The sequence below is a fragment of the Heterodontus francisci genome, unplaced genomic scaffold (genome assembly GCF_036365525.1).
Source record: "Heterodontus francisci isolate sHetFra1 unplaced genomic scaffold, sHetFra1.hap1 HAP1_SCAFFOLD_593, whole genome shotgun sequence".
In the NCBI taxonomy this organism is placed as follows: Eukaryota; Metazoa; Chordata; class Chondrichthyes; order Heterodontiformes; family Heterodontidae; genus Heterodontus; species Heterodontus francisci.
The window spans coordinates 323,679-335,772 of record NW_027141628.1 but is presented as its reverse complement, the minus strand read 5'-3'; the positions used below and the strand labels follow the sequence as shown (position 1 = coordinate 335,772).

At 43.3% G+C, this 12,094-nt stretch overlaps 1 protein-coding gene across 2 annotated transcripts in view; it reads right to left on the bottom strand.

The window, feature by feature from the left end:
- The window catches only part of gpn1 (GPN-loop GTPase 1), a 137,581-nt gene that overhangs the window by 55,611 nt on the left and 69,876 nt on the right, over positions 1–12,094 (bottom strand). For both annotated transcript variants that reach the window (XM_068027571.1, XM_068027572.1), the window contains exon 7: positions 11,828–11,922. In XM_068027571.1, coding sequence (XP_067883672.1) covers positions 11,828–11,922 — 95 coding nt within the window. The remainder of the gene's footprint in view (positions 1–11,827; positions 11,923–12,094) is intronic.

The window sequence follows — 12,094 nt, the reverse complement described above, 5'->3', positions numbered from 1 at the left end:
GATAAATCTGGAAAAAAGCAAATTCGGAGAAGAGTAACTTACCTTGGACACGTAGTAGGGCAAGGACAGGTATTGCCAAAAACAGCAGAGGTGCAAGCCTTAGCAGAGTTCCCTATCCCTAAATCTAAAAATGGGAAATAATGAGGGTTTTGAGGGATATGCGGTTTTTACAGGAAATTTGTATGGAATTTTAGTACTGTGGCTGCTCCATTAACCGATCTGTTACAAATCAAAAAAAACAAAGTAGTATAGTCAGATGAATGACAGGCAGCTTTTGAAAAGCTAAAGGCAATCTTAACTAATGAACCAGTGTTGGCTGCTCCAAATTTTGCTAAACCCTTTAAAATAGCAATCAGTGCTAGCGACCCGGGGGTTGGTGCAGTCCTATTGCAGGATGATGAATCGGGCATAGAAAAGCCAGTAGGGTACTTTTCAAGAAAACTAAATTGCCATCAAAAAAAGTATCCCACTGTGGGAAAGAATCATTCGGACTTTTGCTGGCTTTCAAACCTTTCTAAGTATATGTCCGCCAAGACTATAAAGGAATACTAATATACACTGACCGTAACCCATTAACACAAGAACACAAGAAATAGGAGAAATAGACCATATGGCCCATCGAGGCTGCTCCACCATTCAATACGATCATGGCTGATCTTGGGCTTCAATTCCACTTTCCTGCCCACTCCCCATACCTCTATTTCCTGCAAGACCAAAAATCTATCTATCCCAGCCTTAAATGTATTCAATGATGGAGCATCCACAACCCTCTGGGGTAGAGAATTCCAAAGATTCACAACCCTTTGAATTAAATAATTTCTCCTCTCAGTCCTAAATGATTGACCCCTTATCCTGAGACTGTGTCCCCGTGTTCTAGATTCCCTGACCAGTGGGAACAATATCTCAGCTTCTACCCTATCAAACCCTTTCAGAATCGTGTATGTCTCAATGAGATCGCCTCTCATTCTTCTAAACTCCAGAGAATATAGGCCCAATTTACTCATCATAGGACAACCCCTTCATCTCAGGGATCAATTTAGTAAATCTCCGCCACACTGCCTCCAGTGCAAGTATATCCTTTCTTAAACGTGGAGACCAAAACTGCACACAGTATTCCAGGTGCAGTCTCACCAAAGCCTTGTACAATTTGAGTAAGACTTTTTTATTCCTGTACTCCAATCCCCTTGCAATAAAGACCAACATGCCATTTGCCTTCCTAATAGCCTGCGGCACCTACATGTTCACTTTGTGGTTCCTTTAACGTTAACATTTGAGAGAAAATTGCAAAACCAAAATGCTAGAATATTTAGATGGAGTTTGTTGTTACAGCCTTATCATTTAAAATTTTTACATATTTCAGGGAAAAACAATGTTATCGCCGATGCTTTGTCCTGAATTTAACCATGTTAACTTATATGGATGGCAATGGTATAAAGAAAATGCTGTAAATTATCAGTAGAATGAATGGCATGATAGTGAAAAAATATGTTAGTGTTTTCTTTGAGTTTCTTTTTTTTTGCATTGTAATGAAATGCATTTTTAGAATGGCGTTTCATTTCGCCAATGGCAGAGGTGTCACGGACTTGTAATTATTTTTCTCCTCGGATTAACATCAGTGTGTGCCTTTAAGACTGTTAAAAACAGTGCACCTTTAAGGGAGAGAAAGTTCTGGAATTTCTAAGGCACAGTGTGCCAGCAGCTGCATTTTTGTTACGTGGCCAACAGCAGGAGAGAGGGGTCACGTGGTGTAATGTTTCCTCTTGACAATGTGTAAAACTGGCAAAAACGGCTGATACCAGACTTTCCAGTGAAGCGTATTGAAGAGAAAGGAGCTGTTTATTCTCTCTCAGCATAAATTCTACAAGGAGCTACAGACAAATAAAATTCCCTAAAGAATTAATAAGCCTCCTTTCTTTCAAGAAACTGTTTGCATTGCTGAAGGAACTGTCGATGCTCGCTGCAGCCGAAGAGTTGAATGCCTATTAAGAATCGACTACTGCATCAAATCCACGTGAAGACTTCAAGTAGCCTTTGACTATTTCCACATTAGAATACCTCATCCACCAGGAACGTAATCCACAAAGACTTATTTATTTTATTTATTCTTAAGCAGCAGCTAATTTTTAAAAACCGGTTAAGTGTTGTTACTTTTGTGCAAGAGAGAGAGAGAGAGACTGGGGGAGTTAGATTAAAAATAAGTTATAAGGTCTTTAGACATAGGTTTATCTTAATCGGATTTAAGATTTAGTTTTAATAAATAGTTAATTTGTTGTCTAAAGATACCTGGTTTAGTGTGTTTTATTCCAGGGGTTACTAGAGTGACCACCTCCAGGTGCTTACCCATTGTCTCGAGATAAGGAGGCCAAAGAGGAGAACTAGAGTGTTGGTTGTTTTCCGATTGGGTGTGAAAGCTTAATAATAAGCTGCGATCTGTGGAGTGACGGGTGTGAAATGACAGTGCGTTGCTCCCGCTGCAGTCGTAACACTATTCACAGCTTACATTCCTTAACTTTTTATCAGCAAACCTAGAGACATTACTCAATATCTTTGACTAAGTCATTATATAAATTGTAAATAGCTGAGGCCCTAGCACTGACCCTGGCAGCACGCCACTAGTTGCAGCATGCCAGCTTGAAAATGCCCCGTTTATCTATACTCTTTGCTTCCTGTTGGTTAACCAATCCTCTATCCATGCTAATATATTACCCCCAACTCCATGAGCCTTTATCTTGTGTTAACGTTTTATGTGGCACCTGATCAAACGCCTTTTGGAAATCCAAGTTTACTACATCTACTGATTACATCCTCAAGAAACTTTAATAAATTTGTCAAATACTATTTCCCTTTCGTAAAATCATGTTGACTTTGTCTGATCAGACAATGATTTTCTAAGTGCATTGTTAGGACTTCCTTAATAATAGATTCTAGCATTTTCCTGACGATTGATGTCAGGCTGATTGGCCTGCAGCTCCCCATTTTCTCTCCCTCCTTTGTTGAATAGCAATGTTACATTTGCTAATTTCCAAACCACTGGGACCATTCCAGAATCTAAGGAATTTTGGAAAATCCACTATCTCTGCCACTATCTTTTTCAGAACCCTAGGATGTAGGTCATCAAGTCCTGGGGATTTGTCAGATTTTGTCCCTCAAGTTTTGCCAATATTTTTCTTTGCTGATATTAATTACCTCAAGTTTCTCACTCTTATTAGCCCCTTGTTTATCCCCTATTTCTGATATGTAATTTGTGTCTTCTACTGTGAAGACTGACAAAATATTTTTTCAACGTTTCTGCCATTTCCTCATCCCACATGTTTATTTCATTGTCTCTGCCTCCAAGGGATCAACACTTGCTTCAGCTACTCTCCTTTCTATATAATTGCAAAATCTCTTACAATCTGTTTTATATTCCTGGATAGTTTACTCTCATGATCTATTTTTTCCCCTTTTCAATCACCTAGTGTAAACAGCATGCAATAGACAGAGCTAAATGATCCCACAACCAACGGATCAGATTTAAACTCTGCAGTCCTGCCACATCCAGCCGTGAATGGTGGTGGACAGTTAAACAACTAACTGGAGGAGGTGGCTCCACAAATATCCCCATCCTCAATGATGGGGGAGCCCAGCACATCCGTACATAAGATAAGGCTGAAGCATTTGCAACAATCTTCAGCCAGAAGTGCCGGGTTGATGATCCATCACGGCCTCCTCCTGAGGTCCCCAGCATCATAAATGCCAGACTTCAGCCAATTCAATTCAATCTGCATGATAATCAAGAAACGACTGAAAGCACTAGATATTGCAAAGGCTATGGGCCCTGACAATATTCCGGCAATAGTACTGAAGACCTATGCTCCAGAACTTGCCACGCCCCTAGCCAAGCTGTTCAAATACAACTACAACACTGGCATCTACCCTGCAATGTGGAAAATTGCGCAGGTATGTCCTGTACACAAAAAGCAGGACAAGTCCAACCCGGCCAATTACCGCCCCATCAGTCTACTCTCAATCATCAGTAAAAGTATGGAAGGAGTCATCGACAGCGCCATCAAGCGGCACTTGCTTAGCAATAACCTGCTCATGGATGCTCAATTTGGGTTCCGCCAGGGTCACTCAGCTCCAGGCCTCATTACAGCCTTGATTCAAACATGGACAAAAGAGCTGAACTCCAGAGGTGAGGTGAGAGTGACTGCCCTTGACATCAAGGCAGCATTTGACCAAGTATGGCATCAAGGAACCCTAGCAAAACTGGAGTCAATGGGAATCAGGGGGAAAACTCTCCGCTGGTTGGAGTCTTACCTAATGCAAAGGAAGATGGTTGTGGTTGTTGGTGGTCAATCATCTCAGCTCCAGGACATCACTGCAGGAGTTCCTCAGGGTAGTGTCCTCGGCCCAACCATCTTCAGCTGCTTCATCAATGACCTTCCTTCAATCATAAGGCCGGAAGTGGGGATGTTCGCTGATGATTGCACAATGTTCAGCACCATTCGCGATTCCTCAGATATTGAAGCAGCTCATGTCCATATGCAGCAAGACCTGGATGATATCCAGGTTTGGGCTGAAAAGTGGCAAGTAACATTCATGCCACACAAGTGCCAGGGAATGACCATCTCCAACAAGAGAGAATCTTACCGTCTCCCCTTGACATTCAATGGCATTACTATCGCTGAATCCTCCACTACCAACATCCTGAGGGTTACCATTGACCAGAAACTGAACTGGATTAGCCATATAAATGCTGTGGCTAGAACAGCATGTCAGAGGCAAGGAATCCTGTGATGAGTAACTCACCTCCTGACTCCCCAAAGTCTGTCTACCATCTACAAGGCAGAAATCAGGAGTGTGATGGAATACTCTTCACTTGCCTGGATGGGTGCAGCTCGACAGCAACCAGGACCAAACAGCCCGCTTGATTGGCACCCCATCCACAAACATTCACTCTCTCCATCACTGATGCACAGTGGCAGCAGTGTGTAACATCTACAAGATGCACTGCAGCAATGTACCAAGGCTCCTTAGACAGCACCTTCCAAACCCGCAACCTCAACCAACTAGACGGACAAGGGCAGCAGATGCATGGTAACACCACCACCACCTGCAAGTTCCCCTCCAAGCCACACACCATCCTGACTTAGAACTACATCACATTCCTTCACGGTCGCTGGGTCAAAATCCTGGAACTCCTTCCTAACAGCACCGTAGGCGTACCTATCCCACGTGGACTGCAGCAGTTCAAGAAGGCAGCTCAGCAACACCTTCTCAAGAGCAATCAGAGATGGGCAATAAATACTGGCCCAGCCAGCAATGCCCACATCCCATGAATGAATAAAAAATCTTTTTGGTGGACTTTTGCTGGTTTCTAAAATACTCCTAATCCTTAGGCTTACTACTATTCTTTGCCACATGGGGAGAAAGCGGGAACAGGTTACCGAGTTGGATGATCAGCCATGATCATAATGAATAGCGGAGCTGGCTCGAAGGGCCGAATGGCCTACTCCTGCTCCTATTTTCTATGTTTCTGTAAGCCTCTTCTTTAAATCTCATACTATCCTCAACTTCCTTCATAAGACACAGGTGGATCTATCTTGCTGCGTTTTTGTTTTTTTTTAAATGGAATGTACTTTTGTTGAACATTTTGAATTGTTTCTTTCAATGTTTGCCACTGTTTAACATAGAAAATAGGAGGAGTAGGCCATTCGGCCCTTCGAGCCTGCTCCGCCATTCATTATGATCATGGCTGATCATCCAACTCAGTAACGTGTTCCTGCTTTTGCCCACACCTTTTGATCCCTTTAATTATCACCATACATTTTAGTCTACTTACGCAATCAACTGTAGCTAGCTCTCCCTCATACATGTGTAATTGGCTTTAAGCTTAAGATTCTTGTTTGGGACTGGATTACGTCGTTTTCAAACTTAATATGGAATTCAAATGTACTATAAGCACTTTTTCCCCAGTGGATCTTTTACTATGAGATTACTAATTAACCCATCTCACTGCACAATACTAGATCTAAAATAGCTCTATTCCTCATTGGTTCCACAATATATTGTTTTCACGACAGTTTTCTGGAACAAGCTACAAACACTTCTTCTGAACCACATTTGCCAATTTGATTGGTCCAGTCTATAAGATTAAAGTCCCCCACAATTATTACATTGCTTTTGCTACAAGCTCCAATTATTTCTTGCTTAATGATAAAACTACTACTAGGGGCCTATAAACTACTCCCAGCAATGTTTTCTGACCCTTACTATTTCTAATCTCACCCATACTACCTCCTGAACATCCGAGCAGAGATCCTTTCTCACGACTGTCCTTATGTCACACTTTACTATCATAGAATCATAGAAAGTTTACACAGAAAGCAGCCACTTAGCCCATCGCGTCTGTGCCGGCCAAGAAACGATCCAGCCAGTCTAAGCCCACATTCTAGGATTTAGTCTGTAGCCCTGCAGATTACGACACTTGAGGTGCATATCCAGACACCTTTTCAATGAGTTGAGGGTTTCTGCCTCTACTACCCTTTTAGGCAGCGAGTTCCAGACCTCCACCACCCTCTCGATAAAAATGTTTTCTCATCTTCCCTCTAATCTTTCTATCAATCCCTTTAAACCTATGCCCCCAAATCACCGACCTCTCTGCTATTGTAAATAGGCCCTTCACCTCCACTCTATCCAGGGCCCTCAAAATTTAATACATTTCAATTAGATCGCCCCTCAACCTTCTCTGTTCCACGGAGAACAACCCCAGCCTATCCAATCTTTCCTCATAGCTGCATTTTTCCAGTCCTGGCAACATCCTCGTAAATCTCCTCTGTACCCTCTCTAGTGCAATTACATCCTTTCTGTAATGAGGTGACCAGAACTGCACACTGTACTCAAGTTGTGGCCTAACCAATGAGTTATACAGTTCCAGCATAACTTCCCTGCTCTTATATGCTATACCTCGGCTTGAAAAGGAAATGATTCCATATGCCTTCTTAACCACCCTATCAACCTGTCCTGCTATCTTCAGGGATCCGTGGACATTCACTCCAAGTTTCCTCACTTCCTCTACACTTCTCAGTATTTTCCCATTAATTGTGTATTCCTTTGCCTTGTTTGACCTCCCCAAATGCATCACCTCACTTCTCCGAGTTGAATTCCATTTGCCATTTTTCTGGCCATCAATATCTTTCTGCAGCCTACAGCTATCCTCCTCGCTATCTACCATACGGTCAATCTTTGTGTTGTCTGCAAACTTCTTGATCATGCCCCTACATTTACGTCCAAATCGTTAATATATACCACAAAAAGCAGGGGACCCAGTACTGAGCCCTGTGGAATGCCACTGGAAACAGCCCTCCAGTCACAAAAACACCAACCATCACCCTTTGTTTCCTGCCACTGAGCCAATTTTGTATCCACCTTGCTGCATTTCCCTGGATCCCATGGGATTTTATTTTTTTTTTTAAACCAGTCTGCCATGCGGGACCTTGTCAAAAGCCTCGCTAAAATCCATGTAGACCACATCAACTGCACTACCCTCATCTACCTTCCTTGTTACTTCTTCAAAAAGTTTGATCAAGTTGGTCAGACAATATCTTCCCTGAACAAATCCATGCTGACTATCCTTGATTAACCTGTGCTTTTCTAAGTGACAGTTTACCCTGTGTCTCAGAACTGATTCCAATAATTTGCCCACTACTGAGGTTAGACTGACTGGCCCTGTAATTATTTGGTCTATTCCTCTCTCCCTTTTTAAACAGAGGTACAACATTAGCAGTTCTCCAATCCTCCTGCACCACACCTGTACCCAATTGAGGACTGGAAAATGATGGTCAGACCCTCCACTATTTCCTCTCTTGCTTTTATTTTAAAAAACAGCCTGGGTTCATTTCATCCAGCCTGGTGAGTTATCAACTTTCAAGGATGGTAATCCCATTAATACTTCCTCTCTCCCTATGTTTATTACATCCAATACTTCACACCCCTCTTCCTTAACTACGACATCTGCAACATCCCCCTCTTTTGCGAAAACAGACACAAAGTATTCATTAAGAGCCACACCAACATCTTCCACCCCTACACATAGGTTACCTTTTTGGCCTTTACGGGCCCTACTCTTTCCTTAGTTATCCTCTTACTCTTAATGTATTGATAAAACATCTTTGGGTTCACCTTGATTTTGCTTGCCAATATTCTTTCATGCCCTCTCTTTGCTTTCCTAATTTGCTTTTTGATCTCACCCTTCCACTCCACATACTCCTCACTGCTTTCAGTAGTATTGAGCTCTCTGAGTTGGACAGAAGCTTTCCTTTTCTGCCTCATCTTACTCTAAGTCCCTTGACATCCATGAGGCTCTAGATTTGGCCATCCCACTCTTTTTTTGTGGGAACATGTTTACTCTAACCCCCTTGAATCTCCCCTTTAAATGCTCTCCCACTGCCACTCCTTCCATCTGCCCATCTTCATTTTCTAACATTAAGTCTAAAACTGCACCCTCTCTCTTGTTGTACTTGCAACATACTGGGAAAAAAAGTTCTCCTGAATGCACCTCTAGAATTCTGCTCCCTCAATTCCTTTCACACTTAAACTATCCCAGTTAATATTGGGGTAGTTAAAATCCCCTATTACTGCCCTATCGTTCTTGCACTTCTCAGAGATTTGCCTACATATCTGCTCTTCTATCTCCCGCTGACTGTTTGGGGGTCTATAGTACACTCCCAGCAGTGTGATTGCCTCTTTTTTGTTCCTTTGCTCAATCCATATGGCCTCATTTGATGAACCTTCCAACATATCATCTCTCCTCACAGCTGTAACTGTTCCTTTGACCAAAACTGCCTCTCCCCCTCCCTATCACGTCAGAAAACCCTGTAACCAGGACCATTGAGCTGCCATTCCTGTCCCTCCTTAAGCCATGTTTCTGTAATAGCTATGATATCATTCTGCCACGTGTCTATCTGTGCCCTCGGCTCATCTGTTTTAGTTGCTATACTCCTTGCATTGAAGTAGATACCCTTGAGCACTGCCAAACTCTTATTTTCTAACTTTTGTTTCCTCTATATTCCAGAATATCCATTAATTTTCTACCTTCCATTTTCATTTCTGATTTTGTCCCAACTGAGTCTACCCTCAGGTTCCATCCCTCTGTCAAACTAGTTTAAACTTTCCCCAACAGCACTAGCAAAACGTCCCGCAAGGAACTCAGTCCTGGCTCTGATCAGGTGCAACCCGTCCGGCCTGTATAGGTCCCATCTCCCCCAGAGCCGGTCCCAATGTCCCAGGAATCTAAAGCCCTCCTTCCTGAACCATCTTTCCAGCCATGCATTTATTTGTCTTATTCTCCTATTCCTGTACTCACTTGCGCATGGTACTGGGAATACTACTACTTTTGAGGTCCTACGTGCTAATTTAGGGCGTCACAGTGGCGCAGTGTTTAGCACCGCAGCCTCACAGCTCCAGCGACCCGGGTTCAATTCTGGGTACTGCCTGTGCGGAGTTTGCAAGTTTTCCCTGTGACCGCGTGGGTTTTCACTGGGAGCTCAGGTTTCCTCCTACAGCCAAAGTCTTGCAGGTTGATAGGTAAATTGGCTATTGTAAATTGCCCCCAATATAGATAGGTGGTAGGGGAATTGAGGGAAGGTGAGGATGTGGTAGGAATATGGGATTAATGCAGGATTAGTATAAATGGGTGGCAGATAGTTGGCACAGACTCGGTGGGCCGAAGGGCCTGTTTCAGTGCTGTATCTCTAAATAAATAAATACATTTCTTACCTAGCTCCCTAAATTCTGACTGCAGGGCTACATCTCTCTTTCTACCTATGTCGTTGGTTCCGATGTGGACCACAACTGCTGGCTGTTCACCCTGCCCCTCAGGATACTCTGCAGCTGCTCAGTGACAATGGCCTGGCACCAGGGAGGCAACACCATCCTGGATTCACATCTGTGGCCACAGAAACACCTGTGTGTTCCCCTGACTATTGAATCACCTATCACTATGGCTCTTCCAGTCTTCCCTGTACCCACCCTGTGCAGCTGAGCCATCCGTGGTGTCATGGACTTGGCTCTGGCTGTACTCTGCAGGTGAACCACGACCTTCCTCAGTATTCAGAACTGAATACTTGTTGGAGAGTGATATGCAGTCAGGGGTCTCCTACACTCCCTGCCTGATTCTTTTTGACTGCGTGGTGGTCACCCATTCCCTCTCTCCCTGCATACTTTTAAGCTGTGGGGTGACCACATCCATCAATGTGCTATCCACGTAGCTCTCACCCTCAAGAATGCACCACAGTGTCGCCAGCTGCCGCTCAAGTTCCAAAACCGGGAGCTCAAGCTACTGCAATTGACAACACTTCCTGCACAAATGGTTCTCCAGGCCACAGGAGGCATCCTGGAGCTCCCACACAGCAGAGGTGCCCTCTTGAGATTGAAGCACCACTGCCATTCCTTTATTACTTGACCTTTTGCTACTGCTTAAAAATAAAACCTTACCAATACTACAACACCTTTGAACTATTAATAAAACCTTACCAGTACTGATAAATCCTACTAATAATCAATACAGTTCACTAGCTAAAATAAACCTTACTCAAAAAAGATAATACTCACCAGCTACTCACTTGTTCCTTGCTATTGATACTTAAATTTTTTACTCATTTTTCGTCTGCCAGTTGTTGAGAAACTATAACCCAGCTATTTATACACGTACCCTAACAGTACGAACCCAGCTATTTATTGATACTCCCTGACAGCAGTTACTCACCAACCATTCACCTTTCAGCTGTTCTGTGATGTCACTGTTCACTTTTTTCCCCCCAAGCTCAGGCGCACCTGGACTCCAGTCCGCTGCTCTCCCAGAAGATAAGTTCTATAGGCCGCGATCCTCGGCCTTCATTTAACTCTCCCGGCTCCATGTTCCTCCTGTAGGTCTTCTCCTGTCCGCTGCTCTTCTGGATGGCAAGTGCTGAAGGCCGCAATCCTCTGGTTTATTTAAATCTCCCTGCGCCACATTCCTCCCACAGGTCCGCTCCTGTCCGCTCTCTCCCGGAAGGCAAGTGCTACACCTCTTTTTCCATTCTGTCTATCTTTTCGAAATGTTGTGTACCTTGGAATATTTACTTCCCAAACCATGGTCACCTTGTAACCATGTCTCTGTAATGGCAATTAGATCTAAACCATTTATCTGTATTTGTGCCACTAGTTCATCTATTTTATTGCCAATGCTTTGCACATTCAGATAAAGAGCATTTAATTTAATTTTTTACTATTATTTGCATGGACCTTATTCACTGATGCACTATTACAATTAAAAGCTGTCCCTTTGTGTCCCACTCTGCTTGCCTTCACCCAAATCGCTACACTGTTCTATTGTCCTGACTTTTTTCTTTAGATTTCTAAATCTCACATCATCTGAACCCTACCTCTGCTTTTTAATTTAAAGCCCCGAATCCACATCCCTAGTTATATGATTCACCATTACAGCTCGACCTTTACATTCCATAACTCCTAGTATTCAGTGAAGACTTTTCACAGCCTTATCCATTTGAGCTGTTTTTAATATCCTGTGAACCTGAACCCCTCTGCTCTCCAACAAAGTAAAATGACTTTTTAAAAAAAACAAAATGCCTCATCACACAAACATTGAATTCCATCTGCTCGTTTTTGCCCACTCCAGCATCATATCAATGTCCCCTTACAGCCTTCTTTGGCCTGCAATTATTTATTCTCCTCCTATTTAATAATTATCTGTAAACAAGGACACTGCTCCCTCTCTCGCCAGATATCCAAAACATCAAATTGTATAGTGACCAGTTCCTCCCACGATACAGAGTCGGAGTCATACCTGCACGCGTACAGCATGTTAGACATGAAGGTGACTGGGTTTGTGCTGCGCGATGTGTCCATCACATAGACGACAACTGTGGAGAAGGTGGAGGCCTGTGAGGAAAACCAGTATTAATGTAAGAGACAGAAACAGTCAGGATCAGGCTGCAACACCAACACCCAGAGTAAAGCATTGGACATTGGAACGACAGCTGGGCTTTAATCTGCCACAGGTCACGGGGAGAGGGGCAAGGGCTAGCAGATGCAGCCACCCCACACATGTAAC